The sequence below is a fragment of the Amphiprion ocellaris genome, chromosome 7, assembly GCF_022539595.1.
Source record: "Amphiprion ocellaris isolate individual 3 ecotype Okinawa chromosome 7, ASM2253959v1, whole genome shotgun sequence".
Classification (NCBI taxonomy): Eukaryota; Metazoa; Chordata; class Actinopteri; family Pomacentridae; genus Amphiprion; species Amphiprion ocellaris.
In genome coordinates, this window is record NC_072772.1 from 2,285,610 (window position 1) to 2,305,522 (window position 19,913).

A 19,913-nucleotide genomic window follows, 5' to 3' on the forward strand; every position below is an offset into this window, starting at 1 on the left:
GAAATGGTTAAATTCACCTGGAGAATGCAGGTATTGATCCCACTACGTCTTGCATGCTAAGCAAGCGCTCTACCATTTGAGCTTATTCCCCTGTTATACAAAACAATGCACGATTACAAAGTAAACCCATGCACCACAACCTTTTTGGCACTACATAGAAATGTAATGTCTAGTTGGGGTTACCTGTTAAGCTTCAGATGACTATGAGTTGCTAGCAGTTACACCAAGAAGAGATCTCACCTCTACATTAACCCATATTTCATCAAGTCAAAGTTTGTAAAGCACAACATGTAGTCTAACCTTTCCCACCTCATTAATCATCTCATGACCCCTCACACTGATGTCAGACACTTTGAAGAGGCCTGACCTCTAAGTTAATAAACACTGAACAACTGAAAATGGTTGCTTGCACATTACTGCATCAGTATTATTAATATTCTAGAAATATGTGGCGCTCATGAGCTCATTTCTGCAGATTTTTTTGATTTAATGTTCAAATTTATCTGATAATACTATTTCTGTGCTTTTACCTATGTCCAATTCAATTTTTTTAAACTTGGGTTCTATTTAGATTTTTAATTATATCTTATTTTATCTATTTTGTTTTAGTTGATCCATTAATTTTTAAATACTGTAATTATTCTTAATATTTTAGGATAAATATTTGATTACTAACTATTACTTTAAAATTATTTTACTAATAGTGCTTTCAAATATCTTTATTGTTCATTCATATGCAAGTTTTTTATTTGTGTACCTACATCTTTACTTTTTTTAATTCATCTATACTGTTACCAAGGGTTACTCCAGAAGTCATTGTACTCCAAGTTTAAAATACAAACCAAAAAAACCCAGACATTTAGGTACAAAAAATACACCTAAAATACTGTAATTATTCTTCTTCTTATTATCATCATTTTATTATTCTTAGAGTTTTAGTTTATTGCTTTGCTAATTGTGCATTTTATTCATTTTATGTGCAAGTTTCTTATTTGTGTGCCTATATCTGTATTTATATATAAGAACATAAGTCATTGTATATTAACATTAAAAACACAGGCTGAATTTAAAAAAAAAAAACTAAAAAAATTAGGTGTAAAAAAGTATAGAAGTAATATATTGTAACTATTTTTAATATTTTAGAATTATTATTTTAGCATTCATAATGATTTTTTTATTATTTTACTAATAGTTTTAAATATCTATTGTTCATTCATATGCAAGTTCCTCATGTATGTGCCTATATCTTGATTTTCATCTTGTTTCTATTGCAGATGAGAATTCCATAAGTCATTGTATTCCACGTTTAAAATACAGACTGAATAAACAATGTTTTAAAAATATTTAAAAAGCAGGACATTTAGGTGTAATGGGGTCTTTATACTCAGCGGTATTGGTGCTTCCACTTAGGTAAAGTACCTGAGAGCTTCTTCCACCACTGTAAGTGCTGTTATTCATTCTAATCCTATTTCATATTTTTCTCAGGGGATTGAGCGTCAGCTGACAGGAAATAGGTGGCACACACGGCGGCGCTGGTGACAGCAGCAGGTACTTTGGTCAACCTGGGATTTGTTTCACACCGTCAGCCTCGGCTCATCACAGAAGAAGAGCGTCACCACGGTTGGGAAACCTGGGAGATGCTCCACAAAAAAAAGTAAGCTGAGCGTCAAATTTGCGGCCTACTTACAGCGGCTCTTCATCAATTATATACATTAGAAGTTGCTTGAAGATCCCACACTCCCGCTGTTCTTCTCTGTAGACCACACAGCGCATCAGCAGATGGCCTGGATGTGGAGACGCAGGGTTCGACCGGCTTCTTTGAAGGCTTATATTTTCTGCTATTTGCTCGCAAGAGTGTGTCTGCATCGTTTTACTCCCTCGCCTGGTTTTTCTTTTCTTTTCTCTGCTCCGAAGAGAATACGGCTACATAGAGCACACATTTTTCATTGATTTCACATCATCAGCTTCAAATGTTTCAGTGTAAACTGTTACACAGAGAAGAAAGAGGCACTCAAGGACACTTTCCTCCCTCTTCTAATGTCAGCACACTCCACAATCTCCATTATTATATTTTGAAATTAGGAAGAGAATGAAAAGGGACTCAATTTCTCTCCCTTCTTCACTGGCACATTACCATCCAGCTTATCTCTTAGTGCAGAATGAGATGACACTTTAGCATTAGAAAATAACAAAAAAAATACTTCATGGAAAGATATAGCACACTACATTTTGGAGTTAGACCTCTAAATTATTATTTGACCACAACAATTTTTCAAGTTCGCTTGAATCATTTCCATTCACCTGTGTAAAAACAACTGGATCAAGCTAACAGAATTTTTTTTCCATCTCTACTTCCACATGATTTCCCCTTCCTCTGCTATGGTTTAAAGACACCAGTCGTTTTTTCGGAGCAGCTTAACTTCCAATATTCAACCAACTACAAATGAGCATCTATTCACATGAATGTCATGGACTTAACTAAAAAGTCAAACTCCACAGCACTACCTGGGTACAGTTTATTTAATAATTAAATGTTGACTAAAATTTCTTGATTGGAAAGCCATTGCTAGCTTCCAAACCATTTTCACTGTTCCATTTGTCAGCACAAACATCAAAGAAGGAAAGGTTTAATTTTATATATATAATATATATATATATATATATATATATATATATATATATATATATATATGTGTGTGTGTGTGTGTGTGTGTGTGTGTGTGTGTTTTTTTATATTAACACTTGCTTGCTATTTATGAGTTTTATTCATATGTCTATGTAGGACACATGCATGTCCAACAAGTCATTCATGTGAGCAATTTAGGGTAAAAAACAAATGAAAAAAACCCTACCTATATTGAAATTTGCACATTCAGGTCTCATGTGATTCTGGAGGATGATTGTTAGCATCAGCTCCACTACACTGGCCACCGTAGTCACAGACAAACACAGATACACATGGGGAATATATGGAGCTGACATTTGGGCCACAGCTGACTCGACCAAATGGGACCTAAATGCCACCCATCACTAACCCAGCAGCACAGTGCCAGTGTTGAATTCTTTATGTTTAAGCTTAAAATCGGGTGAAAATGATGGTGTGAGGGAGCGTGTTTCGATGTCAGAAAATGCTGCTAATGCCTGATAAGAGAAGAAGAACAGAGGAGATAGGACTGGTGACGAAGAGGAAAGAGGACGAGGCGAAGGAGGGAGGATGGAGACAGAGAGTGGCCTTAGTGTCTTTTTCGGGCACAAGGCCTTGCCATCTGACACCTGCCACTGAGTGGGCATGGATTCCCTGTCCGCTTGGCAGGAAGTTAAGGCCGAGCAAACAGGAACTCAAAGGAGGAGTGTATGCAAATACCAACGGCCAAAGGAAATGAGTGCCCTTAGTGTCTGTGTCTGGGCCAGACGGAAATGGCACCTGCTCCCTTCACAGACTCCCATTTAGAGGACAACAGTAGCATAAAGTCTTCATATGAACTCCCCTGTTAGATGTCTAGACACTGAAGCTGAAAGTTCAATGACCGTCTGTCTATTATGAACACAACAGCCCCAGCAAAATGAAATATTTGTACTAGTTAACTACATCCACCTGCTTGAGGGTGATTTGCAGCATCACAGCATCTCTACAGCGAAACGCATCCGATAGGTACATTAGGTTAGGTAAAATGCTATCATTTAAAATGCCAAATATATATGACATTCAGGGATATTATTAGCTCTGCTGCAGCCTGAAGGGCTCAGTTTCTGTTGAAAGGCCTGTCAGGAGCGTAGAGCAGCAGCATAAGAGGGAGGGAGGGAGCATTTAAGAGTGAATATTGATGAGGCAGCTACAGAGATGCAGTATTCCTGCACAACAAGACATCCATATATACACGCCTACAGACGTTCGCAAACTCCAAACATCACGAGAGTGTGCAGGTGACGCTCAGCGGCAGAGTTCGACTGATTCCACTCCAGCCAGCAAACTGAGAACTCATTTAGTCAAAGATGCAATGAGCCGCTTTAACGTCATGCACACACCTTAATGCAGAGCGTCATCTGTAGAGTACAAATACATGCAAAAGAAAACATTATGTTCTGCATTGATAATAACTATTTATACAGATCAGCATTTTTTTTTTATTTATTCTGGAGGGATTATGCGGTGCAATGGACTTTATAAATGGTTCTTCACACAGCATTTTGAACACAGCGCATCGTAATCATTATTCAAATAGGAGAATTGCCTCCATTGTAAAGCATACGCATGATCAAATCGAATATGCATGAGTTTCACGCAGTACTCATAAGTTCACAGCCCAAAAATATACATGCGAATGAGCTTGACAGTACTTTGCACCCAAAGTCTCTTTCTAACAACACAGAGGATTAAGGTTTTTTGAAGTTAGAGACCTGTGAAGCTTTAACACAGGAAAATCACCACTTTTAGAGAGAATATTTCATTTTTAAATGCCTGTGGACAAAATATTCCACCACCAGTCACCCCAAAGCCAAATAAGAATTGCAGATGAGGGCAATAATGCTATAAAATTAAGATGTGCTGCTGCAGTTCTTTGCTGCATCTTTGCTGCAGAACGTATGCAAAGTATTCCTTATGTGAAACAGACACAAGCCTTGAAAACATGAAACACAAAGGCATCATCGTCTCTGGTGCTCTGCAACAATACGAATACACGCCTCACACAGGATTCTCTGAGCCACTGGGGCATTCCTGGGAAATGCAAAGGTGCAGATTTTTTTTCCGCCTGGTCATCAGTTTGATAGCTCTCAGACTATCACAGACGATCCCAGCCGGAACCGCCTTAAACTAGCCACAATCAATCCTCCTCTAACCAGCCTCTCATCCCTTTTTTACCCGAGGCCTTTTGAAAAGGAGCTGCAGGAGTGATCTAAAACAGAGCCTCATTTAAAGGACCTGATAAAAACTTAGAAAACCATAAATTATCATTAACAGACAACCAGATCAGGGAGTCAATGCTTTGAGCTGAAGATTCGATATGACTCAAAGTCTGTTTGCTGCAACTTATCGAGGCAGTTATTTTGTAGATACATTTTATTAGAAGATAGAAGAAGATTGTAGTCGGTAAAAAAAAAGGACTAAAAAGGGAAGAATCAGGGTTCAGCAAGTACACATGTTCAAAGCTGGCTTAAAGAAAGTTTAAATATTTAAAGCATATTAGGGGAAAATAATTAAACAAGAATTGATTCTTCTACATACAGTGTGAGGAGAGAGGAAGGAAAAGAAGTGTACTGCAAATTCCATTTGATAGAATTCCAATGATGTCTTTAAATGCCTTGCATTGTCTAAAACCAAAGACAAGTTGTGAAAATATAACAGAGAACAGCCAGAAATTTTTACATCTACGATGCTAGAATCAGGAAATATTTTCCATTTTCCATAAAAAAGGGAAACGAAACAATACATTTCTTAACACCTGACAGCACTCTAAAGCAATAGTGTGCTTCATTCTAAAATATTAAAAAGATCTGATGATAAAAATCCAGGTTAGAACTGTAATATTGTAGATCAGGATCATTAAGAGTGGTTAAAAACCTTCAGTATAACGCTTGATTCAAAACACATTCACACACAGACAGCCGTGAACACCCCAGACACACAGTTGTTCCTATTTTACTGCATTTTTTAGTTCAACTTGAATGAGTTCCATACATGCACAGTCTACATATTTCACACATGCACACTGCTAATCAAATTATAATGACCCATTCTGGTTTTTCAGCCCATATTTTTGGCCTTCTTGCAGCAAAACAGCTCAACAAATTAGAGGTTGCATCCACACAGAGTCTTTGATTACAAAATCTATGCCACTCAGACCCTAGTGGACCTTCATGTATTCACAGACACAGAAACCAAAAAACTAGCCTTAGAAATACCAGATTATTACATATTGAGCTTAAGTGTGTGACGCACAGCTTTTTTTTTCTTCTTCATTCACACCCACACGTTTCCAGGTCAGAGAGGCTGCTTTTCCGGATGACTCACCATTGACTGTGAGGTGCACCCAGCTGCCGTTGTGGAAGGTGTTGAACTGTTGCTCCAGCATCAGGACCCTGCACTCGTACCAGCCCTGGTCCTCGGAGCGCACCGGATCAATCTGCAGGGAGGCCTTCCCGTGCAGAGAGGCTCTACCTGCACACAGAGGAGGGGAAAAAACACCGCCATTAACCACTTCAACACTCTAAAGATACCTACAGGTTCTTTTCCAGCACATATCACACCCAGCAGCTTTGCCGGTCACCACAAAGATCCATCATAGCAGCTGGGGGTTAAGTGCTTTATTTCAGGGCAGCGACTCTGTCAGGATGTGGGTTATCTTTTTGCATTGATAAATAGCCCACAGGTCACAGAACTGTAATATTTTTAATTGTGCAACAGGAAATTATGCACAAAATATAACCCTGCGCCACCCAATCTTCCTTTCTCCGTAACACAGACTTTGAACTACTAGTTATTCAAATAAGCACAAGCCTATTTGGATGCACAAAGTCCAAGTCAAGCATGAAACACAAATTCATTGTTTAGCTCTCTCTCTCTCTTTTTAAAGTACTTATTCCTATTCAGGCAGTACAACAGTCTGGAGCCTTTCCAAGCTGTGAATGGAAGGCAGGAAAACACCCGGGACCGGCTACAGTCTCTCATAGAGCTAACAGAGACAGACAATCCCTAACACTTACTGTACATTCATACCTACAGGCAATTTGGAGCCTTCTGTCAACTTGACTTGCAAGACTTTGGACTGTTGGAGGAAACACATACGGATATGAACAAATCTAGAAACCCCTTGAAACTGATAGTATTATTAGCAAAAACAATGATCATAGATTTAAAAGCAAAACAGTTTTCATATGCAGGGAAATCTGTGTACAACATGGCTCTGTCTGAATATAACGACAACATAAAATGTCCTCACAGGCACATCTAAAGCTCAGTAATTCACACATAAACACACTGATCAGCCACAAAATTAAAGTCTCCCACATGTTCAGTGAATGACATTGATCATCTCATCATAATGCAATGTTCTGCTGAGAAACCTTCAGATCCTGGCATTCATGTGGAAGACATTGTTGTAGAACAAGCACACCTTTACATGGCAACAACACACCTAGATGGCATGTGTCATAGTGTCATTATTTCAATATTGTGTTTCAGCTGTTTTTTTCTAGTCCCTTTTGTCTCTTGTTGGTCCCCATGTGTCCTTTCTGTGGTCAGTCACCCCAAAATTTCTCTATTATCACAATCTGTTAACCAAACGTGCTTCCAAAAAAACATTTGAAGTGAGAAATAAGCCACGCTGTTGCTCAGTGTGTCTTCATTTTAGATTGATAATGGATATTTTAAAAGTTTCCAGAGGTAACGGATCACGTTTGACGCTAACTATTTGCATAAAGTAGCCCAGACATCAGCTGTAGACAAATGAGGAGAGGGCAGAATACGCTTCACAGCTGCTCACATAGACAATGAATGGAAAGCACTTAAGTGACAGATGCAGTAGACATGTGCCATCATGGTGGACATTAGGTTTAGGATGTGGTTCTCTATTCCCTTCTCCCAGTCTTTGCTCCCAGTCTAACCTGCAATGTTCTTGTACTTCAGGTTCCAGTCTTCTCTTTGCCAGCAACTCACAGTACCACACTCTATTCGGCAATTCGCCATGTCAGACGCCATGTTCACCTTCTATTTCTCAAGCAGCCAGTCACACCATACTCAGAGCCACCAGGCATCTAGTGCCATGTACTTCAAGCAAAAGCCCTCTGATCTCTGGTTTTCCCTCTCTATTATAAAGACGGTCTGCAATAAAACCTGTTAAATTGTGCAACAGAGTTTGTGTACTGTGTTTGGGTCCAGAAAAACATTAACAACAACCCAGTGACCATCCCACACCATAAAAACTGCTCAGGGTCCCAGTCCGCTTGACAAAGAGCCCAAAGGACTGACTCAGCCTCCCAGTTTCCAAGATCCCAATCCGATCAAGCATCTTGCTGGAAGCTCCGGAACAAGCTTGATCCATGGAGGCATCACCCTGCAACCCACAGGACCCAAAGGATCCACTGTCAACACTACAGAACACCCCTAGAAGTTCAAGGTCCAAGCTCTGATCCATCAGAGCTGTGTGGTGGCACGAGGGGAAGCTGCGTAATGTTAGGCAGGTGGTTTTAATGTTGTGGCTGACCGGTGCACAGAATCAGGTTAAGCTGTACAGAAACTGTAGTGCAGCAGACGGTTGATTTAATGTTAACTCAGTTAAACAGCTAACATTACCCTGGCTTTGTCCGCAGATAGTAAAATGTGCGTACAAGCACAATTAAACCTCAAGATTTGGACACAGTTAAGTGCAGGAATATTTCTGTGATTTCCTTTTACAAGTGTAACTTAGTGTATATTAGAGGTGGTTCTATATGGCCAGAATGTTTGCCTCTTCTGCCTCTAGTCTGTAAGTTGACATTTAACTATTAACCTTCTGACTGTAGCTTCATATCTAACAGACCTCACCTGTTGACAAGAAAATAAATATATTCCCCCAAAATGTTAAACTATTCCTTTAACTGATTAAATGCCACAATATTTAAACATAAATGAACACATATCCAGCTTGAAATATTAAGAATTTATGCATGAAACTGCCTGGGAGCCACACCTCAGCTGAATTAAAGTATTTGGTGTCACAGTGGAAAAAGCCCAGCCTTCGACTTCACAGAAGTCATATTTCTTATAAAACTTCTCCATCCCCACCTCTTTTTTTCTTCAAGGCTGGGGATAAATTGGAATTCTAAAAGGAGGAAATCACAAGGGATGAGAGACGTTCAAGAAAGCAGGCATGGTGAAATCTTCAGCTGCTAAGCTGTCTGTCTTCAAGCCTGCAGCTCGCTGCTCACATGGCTGCCTCTGACAGCCCAACAGACTACAACACTCGCTTCTGCTCTGTCTGACGAGTGTTCGGAGACGGAGCATTTTCCCAACTTTGATGTGTAGATGTACTGTAAGCACTCTTTCCTGTTACTGTTACTTCAGCCTGGGTGTCAGGCAAATATATTGACGTTGAGGGCGGGCTGAATTGCTCCACCAGCACAGTTTAATGCAATAGATAGACACCCAACCCTGGGATTGCTGCCGTAGTTTGGGTAGCTAAAAAATCTGACGTTTTTTTGTTAGCAGAAAATCAATACAGCAAAGAAGAAGCGTGAAGAGTGAGGACTGCAGTCTTGCAGTAAAAAGGTAGCTTGTCTTTAAAAAGTCAGGTCTATTTTTGCCTGGGCATTGAAGTGCTGAGTGGGGCGGGTGGTGGCGTGAAGGGTAGGGATCAACCTCAGCTCCCATTTGTCAGGGAGTGAGAGGGTGCTGCTGTAAACAGAGTTAACAGCACTGTATCCACGTCAGGACAGGCCTCCTGGGCATAGACCACTTACACACTACAGGCTTCTGTCTACGGTGGAAACAGAGCAGCTAACACCTTGTTCAGATCACATCACAGGCTTGGGCAGATAGGAAAGCTTTGAAAAGGAAATACGAAAGATCCAAAGTGACAGTGTGGGAAAAAATGTCTTAAACTCAATGACCTTCAATTAAAACAGTGAAATATGTAACTATATGGCAGAGTTCATCTTAAATTGTAAATATAGAATAAGAACTTAAGCAAAGCTTTTTAATTTAGCCTCCAGCAATTGAGCAATTGTTACCAGACACCTTGACTTGTTAAAAGGGAAAAAATGGCATTGCAGGAATTGAATTTCCTCTTTCACTCTCTATATAAACCACATTCAGTACTGTACTCTGTAATAAAGATACTTTTTTGTTGATTTTGGACTCTATATGCACTGCACAAAGGGACTGGTAGCAAAAAGCAGCATAAAAAGCCTAGCTTGTGTGGTAGATTAAGTCAATTTTTACACTAAAACAGACACGACATATAAAGATTTTTGTGAATGTTATTGGTTAAATCACACATAATTTGACATGACTCAGAAAGAACACTCATGTCAGCCTCCTAGTTGTAATTCTCAAAAACATTGGGAATTTGCTAGCAAAAATTCTGCAAATTATGCCACTCTTGCCACTAATACAGTCAGTTTAGCTCATTGAAAAGGACTGATTTCACTTCTTAACAAATCATTCCAAATACAGAAATTCGGTAATTTAGAATGAGAGCTGCAACCATTGATCTATTAGTGGTCAACTAGCAAATTAATTGGCAATTATTTAATAATCAATTAACTGGTTTGTGCAACATTTTTTAGAAAAATAAACTGAGTATCGTTATGTTCTAGAAAAAAAAAGACATTTTGAAGGTATCAACACTTAATTGATTAATAATCATCAGATTACTGAAGAACAAAATACTAGATATTATATTGTGGATATGTAAATGGTGTTACAACAGGGTTCGAAGTAGAAGTGACCTGGAATAATCTGTGACTACAAACAAGCCGGAATCACGGCAGAAGTTTCAGTTCTTTCCATCTGCTGGCATCATATAACTAGTAAAGCAGGGAGTGTTTTTGGTTGTACATTAAACCAGTTTTTGCTGCATTTACAGCAAAGACTGAGAAAACCATGTGTTATTCTGAGTTTTACACTTTCATTTATTATTCCAAGATGGTGCATTGTAGCACTGTAGTCAAACCAGACAAATAATCTAAATTTGGTCTTTTATTGTGACACATGGTTGAATTTGTCAGTGTAAACAGCTATTTAGCTTTATTTGCAATGAGCTGAATCAAATTAATCAGAGCTAATGTTGGCTTTTATTTAGATGCACTCTAAAGCCTCTGGTTCATGGATGTTCCTGTCATCCTTTTTTTAACACGTGGGAAAAATGGTTGTCAGATATTGCAGTTATCGATTTGGGCTTGCACCTGCAATATGAGGCTAAACTGCATTTCCCAAGCTGCTGCTTTACAATTATCATTCCATTTTTCTACAAGGAAATATAAAAATGCAGCCAACGGTGCAAAGCTAACCAGTAACTGCAAGCAACTCAACTCCAGAGAGGAAAAACAAATCATCATTAACTCCCTGTTTATTTTAGCATTACGAAAAAAGTGTGGCATTTTGCATGGAGTCTGCAGCCATCTGCAAATGACGATAATAACATTGCGTACGTATCCGTATTATTCATGTGCAGGCTGTGGCTAAGCTTGGTAGTGAGAGAGATATGATTTAGCTTCCCAACAGCCCAAGCGGGAGGATCTGACACTAAAATTTCACAAGCTGCACATCTGAATTATTGATTGCGTCTTTGCAAGAGCGGGCACAAAAATAGATGTTTTTAAATGTTATAATTTCCATATAGCCGCAGGACAAAGTGGCAAAGTGATCTGGGGTAGCAGGGAGATATGTAACGCTTCTCATTTTGCAGGGAATCAGACATGGAAAATACACAGCTGTAATGAGAACATGTCTTCTCTTAAATCTGAATAAAATGGAGTAGAAGCTGAACACCAGTAATGATCACTGACCCAGACAAACTGACCCACTGAACCTGGATGGATTCCTGGTATCTGCGCGGTGAAAATGTCTGCATACTGTAAATGCAGTGTTGATGGATAATTGTCCCTGTTTTTGGAAGCAGCTGCGCGATGGAATAATCACACATTTACTTTATTCATCAATTTCATTCCATTTGAGTGGCAACAGTTCATGGGAATAGCCCAAATGAGCTCTGAGACCGCATGGACCCATTAAGCACCCCAACGAGCCTCTCATAAACTACAGTCCAGTGTCATTATCACACTGTCACCATGCACATGCAATCCCCAGAATACACTTTAATCTATGTAATGAGACTGGCCATCTTCATGTTGCATCTGTTCGCTGGTAATTCCTCAACAGTGGACTTGACGCCACATGGCAGAGGCCCACCAGTGGAGACCAAGTGAGCACAGCAGTGTTGAAAAGTGCTGCTCGTTCATACCCTGCTGTTAGTCGGGAGGTTAAAGTAAACAATCAAACGCTCCAGCAGCTGCAGCATCTACTGTAGCCACTAGAAAAAAAAAAGAAAAAGGAGGGCTCCCAAGACAGCGAGTAACTGCCAAAGGGGGTTCTTTGCAGTGAAAAGCCTGCAGGGAAGAGTTCCCAATAAATTCACTGTTATTCACACACTTTTCTCCTAAATAAAAACACTAAAAAATTTGTTGTGTCCACATTTAGGATGTTCGAGCTCAGAGAGGTAAATCCTCCAGCTTCTGCCTTAATTTCACAGCATATTACCAGGTGAGGCAGGAGTTTTGGGAGGTGGGAAGAGGAAGGGACAATTCTGGCCTCGTTCTGACAGTTCGACATCATCTCACAGACACTGAAGCAACATCAGAAGAGCCAATTTCCTGCTTTAAGGGCTCAGAGTAAAGGCAGCTGCAGACAGACTGTCTAAGCCAGGAGATGGAGATTTTAAATTTGTGTGAAAATGTGTGTATCGCCCCAAATTTAATACTGTTATAATCGATATTTTTACATTAACAGTGAATCAAAAGTGAAAGGAAACTCTGCGGATCCTTGTTTAGGCTCAGAACTTTACTGTACTGGTTTCTTACTGCTTTCAGAGCCACAAAAAGCAGCTGTTTGAAGCAACAATCCCAATGTATGCTCCTTCCCAGCACCAAACAGCAAATAGACACTGTTAACAATTAGGTGTTGAACTTACAGAGTCAGATTATCTCTGACAACTCAGTACATGTCAGTTGTTGTGTTAAATGCATGTCTCCTCTGTCATCAGACAATAAATTCCAATAATTTCTTGGTTATAGCTTCATAAAAGCAGAGGTTTTCATGCATTATTGCTATTAGGTTTTCTTCTTTATCTCCATTTTTTATACTTAGAGTACGCAGCGTTTTTCAATATGCTCTATTGACTGTATAGTATATGTGTGCTGTGGTGCATTGTCACTGTAGTGTGTGGGATGGCACATACGTACAATGCAGTAGTAAGTTGCTGAGACACAGTTATTTCCCTCTATTCACTCAGACGCAGCAGATGTTCCTGCACAGCCATGTTCGAACACACAGAAATTGCAGTTCAAGAACCAGAACGGTTCGTAAAGGAGCCTGGGACGTTCTCCAGCTACATAAAGGCCTCAGTGTGCTGTACTTGTCTTCTGCTTAAAGTCCAAACAGCTGAAGCACATTGTGAAGGAAAAACACTCTGGATCATGCTGAAATTGCAGGTCAGTCTTCTCAATGAAATAGGATTTGTGCTGCAATCTATTTAAAACTGGTTGTCAGAAATGGTTCTGCTCTCAGCCAGAAGCTAATAATTAGGTCTGCAGCAGCGCAGGAAAATCTATATCCTGTGTAATCATAGAAATGTTTATGAATGATTAGAGTCATGCAGCTAAACTCCCTGATGTTTCTGTAGTAATACATTACTACTGCAGGCATGAGTTTGATGGAGTCACAAGGATAGATTTAGTAGGGTTTCTGCTCCAATTTTCATATTATAGAGACATATCAAGGTGTTCAATTGATTGGTTGATCCATGACATCTTCACTAAATCAAAGTGAAATTACTTCAACAAGAGAAAACTAGAAGCTCTGTAATTTTATTGTATTTATTTTTTAACAGAAATACACTAATTCCTTTTTGTGCAGAGTTAGATGAGACAATATCACAAAAACTCAGGGAAACAGCTCCAAAGGTGACAACATTTACCTTCTATCACCTTCAGCTCAATAATTATCACTTCATGTGTTTATTTTGTACACTTAAGTGTCAAAAAGACACACCGAGGCTTTATGAAGGATTACGAGAGTGTGAAGTTTGCAGACATCCAGCAAAAACGTTTGAATAAAGGAGAAGAAAAAGTTAGAACCTACCACCATATATGTTATACTGCTAAACGTCTGTTATACTTTGGTTTTTGCACAAATTAGTTTTAATGTACTACTAAACCAAATGTATATGTGCTAGCAGATGGATTTTTTTTTTATGCCAGACTCATTGTGTAATGCTGTTTTCCCAACTTCTAAGCTAGCCAGGTGGTTTAAACTTTATATTTGTCAGACAGTTGTAATAATCGTCCACTAGGGATGTACCCAGCTCAGACTTTTGTTAGTTGAATTGGATTTGGCTTTTTAATAAAGAATTGACTCTTTCCCCCCCCCTTTTTTCATATCTGTCAGTCAGAAAATCCACTGGCATGAGCTTCTGTGATGATTTCAATCCCACTGACATTGTTAAATGCAGCAGAGTAATGGGAACATGTTTTAAAGCATTTCAAGGCGCCACTGCCAGCTAGCCCTGCTGGAATATAGTCCTTCACAATATAAATGCATGCATATATGATACAAATTTTTTTGTGATTGGTCCTTTATATGTTCCCTTTGTGCATTTTGTAAATTTCTGTCCTGCTATTGTAATGCATACTGACCAACAAGCAACAACAAAAGACTGCTCAACTTCAAGAATCACAGCCAGCTCTCAGAAAGCAGCCTTATTTTCCAGCTTTGTCAAGACACCAAATTTTACCCAAAATGCCAAACTATTCCTATAAATATGTGCAAAAATGTATGAAGCCTTAGGAAAAAATTACCACCTTTTTCACATGTGCTCAAATCTAGCTAAGAACTATAACCAGGTGAGGTTTTAGCGGAGTGGCTGGTGTAGCTGTGGAGTTCATGGATTACACGTGTTCTAGTCCTCTTTTGTGTCCTTCTACTTGGTTAATGTTTATCAGCATGTAGTGTGAAATTCTGTTGTCAACTTTGTTTCTGCTGCAAGGTCAACAAGACAAAGTCTTGTGGATTTACTGTACTTGGCACCGGAAAAAATTCATCTTGAGATGCTTCCAAGTCCCCATTAATTCAGAAAGTTTTAGACCAAATCTGTTGCAGATCTAACAATGTATCTGTATCCTTTCAGAGACGGATTATTTGCTTTATATTAACCACATCATCTTACCAGTGTACTCTGGATCCACATGGGGAGGGTAGAAGCGGAAGTTGATGAAGAAGGGTATAGGCACTCCAAACTTGAACCACTCCACCACATAGGGGGGCTGCTGGCCATCCAGGGGAGGGGACACGTCACACCCCAGGATCACGCTCTCTCCAGCGCGAGCCGTCACAAACCGGGGCTCCTCTCTCACTCCGTGGGCACCTGGAGGGAGAAAGACATCGCTTTAAACACAACCAAGAAACTAGAATGGAGTCTGACAAACAAGATGCAGGAAAATTCTGGTGCACAGAATACATGCAGACCAAGCAGGAATAAGTCAAGTCATCCAAGACTAATTCACAAACAATAATCAGGCAGTAATTAAAGGTGATCGACAAAACGAATGGATTGAAACCACATTTTATTTAACTGTACATTAAGATGGAAGTGCACACTCTTAGCGGTCATCGTGCACATGGGTAAACCCTCTCCTTTCCATCAGCTTCCCTCATCCCGTCCTCCGATCGTCATCTGTCACCTGCATCTGTTGGTGAGTGTTTTGTGGCGGTGCCATACTGTACTATAAATGAGCTGCCAAGAGGCTCCATTGATCATAGCTGGCTGCTGCTCAGATGAGCTTTACTATGAGCACCACCAGGCCTGGCGTTTAGCCATGAATGTCCAGGCACGCTGCCGAGCGTTGACCTATCAGATGACTCAAAGGTCGGCATACCTGCCTCAGCAGAACGCTCACTCTGGGAATGGATTTTCTCCAGCTGCCACCCCCGCTTTCATTGAGCTGGCTGTGTCTCCTCCGTCAGAGCAAGCATGACTACCCGCCCTCGCCCAGGGGGAAAATCGCTTCAGGGATCAAGAGACATGCTGACGTTTCACTCCAGAGAAACACCAGCTGAATAACTTAACGCTTTCATTAGCAGCACCATTTGCATTATCAGGGATAATTTATAGGTAGGAACAAATACGTGAGGACTTGAGATATTATGAGCTCAAGCTGTTACTGTCTGTAATGATCTTTGACCACCATCACTGTTGTGTAACTGTGACCTGACTTTTCAACTGTGTGTACTGAAATGAGCACCCAAATGTTTTCACGCAGTTGTTCTGTCTGAAAAATAAAGCCTTAACTCCTCCCCTACGGGCCATATGCACCACTTAGTGATTGTGTTTACCAGTTTAATCTGCATTATCCTGTGACAGAGTTAATCCACTTTATTCATTTCAGCCAGCACAGATTCTAGACTGAAAGAGAGCTGATTTAATCAAATTACACTTTTTAAAGTGGAGATATGGTCTGGCAGTTACAGGCCACAGTGTTGGAATCTGCTTTGCTATTGTGCCTCTCTAATAAAAGGGAGGAAACAGCCATGTTGTGCTGCCCTGAGCTCTAATGAGCAACACAAAGTAAGTGAAACATGACTCAGTGAACACCACATGACCATTTAACTGCTCCTGTAGGTCTCTGATAGAGCAGAATGAAAATACAAGGAACCTGAAAACAGCAGATTATAGTAGTAAAAAAAAAAAAATCTGACATGGGAGCTGATTGACAACTACAAGCCACAGAAGCTGTACAGCAGAGACAGAACAAAACTGCATGTCAAAATGAATAAAGATTGCTTAGACTGAACAAGTGGAAAGCTGCTGTAGGCATGATGCTGCCCTGCAACCTGTACAACTATGACCTTTTAATGTGCTTCTGAGGAAACCTGTCCATCTGTAAGCACAACAAAATCAGAAATCTGCTCAACTAATCTTTACAGGCTTGCCCAAAGCCTGAAATTCACACCTGAGCACGCTCCATTGCAGCCTCACTTATAACAACTTTAAAAACGATTATAACCCCATTTCAACACCCCATGAGGTGCTTGTGCTGAAGCATGTGACACCAAGTTTACTTGAAAAGTCCTATTTAGGAAACAAATAAAAAAACTAATTCTGCATCACTGAACCACCAAGTGCTTTAAAGTAACGGTTAGATATTTTGGGAAAAACACTTAAAGACTGAAAGCAGAAGGAAACTGGTAGCCTGGCTCTGTCCAAAGGTAGCAAAATCCACTTATGAGCACCTCAAAAGCTCACTAATTAACACATAATATCTTTGCTTTGTTTGTCTAATCCGTGCAAAGGTTAAACAACCTTCAGGTGCTGGTAGGGTTGTATTTCTTCCCTGTTTAAGTTGAGTTCACTGGCTGCTCCCTGAAGCTTTATTCCTATTTATTCTGCACACACGAGAGTCTGGTATTGATCTTCTCTTCTAATTTATGGGGGGGGAAAGCAAATTAAGCATATCGCTCTAAAGGTGGGGCATTTTTTTTAAAGCGTTTTACCTCATGAAACAAGAGAAGATCTACATTAAATACAATTTTATATCAGGTTTTCTTTCAGAAAGTATCAAAATGTAATTAATAGGCAATGAAAAGGTGTATCAGAGAAGCAGGAGTCTATGAGCAGCTGTTTTCTGGAGACACTTGATCGAGGGACAACAGATTATGGTGTCTTTTGTTTTAACTTTTAAGCACTTGAGCTCTATGGATTCCAGAAGAAAAGAGAGAACAGGCTCCCATCCATAATGAAACACACTGGACACATTGTTTGGCTTGAGTAAGTAGAGTCACTTGACATGAAGCACAAGCTCAAACCCAGTGGCACAACAGTGCATGCTGCTGAAATCCATTGTTTTCACTGCAGACAGTTCAGGCTGCAGACGTTTAGCAGCTCAGGTTCCTAGCTGACATTATTTTTTGATCCTTGTAGCAGAAAGAGAACACCTTGGACACAAAATAGACTTTGAGGACTTGCGATAATATATTGGAGGGCTAATAATTCTCCAGTTCTTTTATGAGATCCTCATGAGGGGACAATCAGCACAGGTTTGGTCACCACTTTTCATTTCCTTAATGGAGACACGGTAACCCAATATGGTTTATGGGAGCTTATTCAGGGGAAAATATTTATGTGTTCAACAAGTCATAAAGGCAATACAAGGGTCCATGCTTAAGATGTTCATAATAAACAGCACTGTAGATATAAAGGAGTCAATGCAGCGAAGAGATGGTTGCAACTGGTGATTGCTTTGGCACTGTAAATGTCAACGGATACCAAGTCACAGAGTGAAGAGTGAAACTCTCCAAATATACAGAGGTACAACTCTGTTGAGTAAGATCTGCATAAATCAGGCTATCTAATAAATCCTGCGGGCCAATATGTTTTATGTATCTATTGTGGGCCTATAGCGTCTTTATGGCCATGATCATGAATTCTTGAAGGGTAACAATTCAGTCACCTGCCAGATAAATCAGCTACATGGCAAGCAATTCATGTACAAAAGCAAAATAGAGGAAGAATAATTCCTCTGTGTTTGGCACTGGTTAAACAGGAGTGTCAAATGAGTTAAAGTATGAACAAGAGCTGCAACTAAGAATTATTTTCCTTAATGATGAATCTGCTAATTACTGTCTCAATTAATCCTTTGGTCTATAAAACACTGGGAAATAGAGAAAAACACCTGTTAGCTAAAAATGTCTTTTTTCCCCCAAATTTCTGAAAATTTGCAAAACCTTCAGGAAGAAAATTCCAATAATTCCTTAAAAGTTTCCCTTAAAAGTTTTATTTTAAAAAAAAAAATCCCCCAAATTTGGCAAGAAAATTCTTGTAAACATTTTCAAAAATTTTTTAAAAACCTTCCAAAAAATCCTAAAAAATATCTAAAATGATTCCATACATATCAGTAAAATTTCTAATATTTTTTTAAGAACATTCACATGAAAATCAACAAAAATCCAGCAAAATTTGTATTTTAACATTTCTTTTTTTTTTCCACCAAAAAATGTTTAAAAATTTACCAAAAATGTTGAAAATGTGGACATCAGAAGTTTCACTGTGAAAATATTTTTTTCCCCACATTTTCAAACTTCAGAACGGGTCAATTTGACCCGCAGGACGACACGAGGGTTAAACTTCTCAGATTGCCTGATTTAAACATAACATTTGAGGCACAAACAGGTTAAACTATCAGCCATTTCACCAAAAAAGCAATAATTCAGACGAATGTACAGCAGAACTTATCACTTAGGTTTAACTTTTTGCCCTTTAATGCTGCTTTGAACCCCAGGTTGAGAAACACTGATGAAGAAAGCAAAGGAATGCATCAACTCCTAACACAAGCGGGTGGAACTACAAGAAATGTTTGTTGCTTTTGCTTGAAAAATGATTTAAATGATAAACCAATCATCAAAGTAGCAGACAAATCGTTATTTTTTTTTCTGTTCTGTGACTGATTGATCAATCGACTAACTGCTGCAGTTCTAGGAAGGGTATTGCTTAGTGAGTTACAGCAGTCATTATTTACAGATGGCCTATCGAATCAGTGTGGTACAGCGCTTCATGAGATAAACAGCAAAAACAATATTAAGAACTGAGTGAAGCAGCCAAAGACAAATGTGTACTGATATGTACATAATAACAAACACAACAAACATCATAAACCGATAGAAGATATGTTCGAGGTCAGTCAGCAGCCGTCCAGAGCAGCACATGCATCATCACAGCAGAGCAGCCAGGGCACACGGGGTTAAACACAGCCAGAGATTTCAACTCGGGGCAGTTTTCAAGTAGCGCTGGCTTAAAATGGCTCTCTGCACAAAAAGCACGCTGCACTGTACTTTCAGTAATGATCACAGATTTGTACAGTAAATAGCCTCTCAAGGCAATTTTGGGCAATAATCAGGCAGAGCAGAGCTGTGGAAATGTTTTCACAGTAATAACACAAAATATGAAAACCGAGGGAGTTCAGTGAGAGACAATTTAAGATGAGCAGTGCTCCGATTTTCTGATGTAGCCTTCCCTAAACCTCTTTTTTGTGAACAATATTTCACCCAGTAAAACTAAAATTTAATATTTACCTCATGCTTGGATTTGATTCAGCGCTTCAGCGAGGAAAACCATCATTCACTGCAGCTTGAGATTTTGTAAAGGATACATCAAAAAGTTAAAATGCTG

At 39.5% G+C, this 19,913-nt stretch overlaps 1 protein-coding gene across 9 annotated transcripts in view; it reads right to left on the reverse strand.

Annotated features, from left to right (window-relative positions):
* Positions 1–19,913, reverse strand: part of igsf9ba (immunoglobulin superfamily, member 9Ba) — a 100,054-nt gene that overhangs the window by 42,469 nt on the left and 37,672 nt on the right. For all 9 annotated transcript variants that reach the window (XR_008602230.1, XR_004846928.2, XM_055012033.1 and 6 more), the window contains exons 2-3: positions 14,919–15,116; positions 6,011–6,157 (exon numbers count right to left, since the gene is read on the reverse strand). Coding sequence is in view for 7 of the 9 variants with exons in the window: in XM_055012031.1 (XP_054868006.1) it covers positions 6,011–6,157; positions 14,919–15,116 (345 nt within the window). In the remaining 2 variants the exon portion in view is untranslated. The remainder of the gene's footprint in view (positions 1–6,010; positions 6,158–14,918; positions 15,117–19,913) is intronic.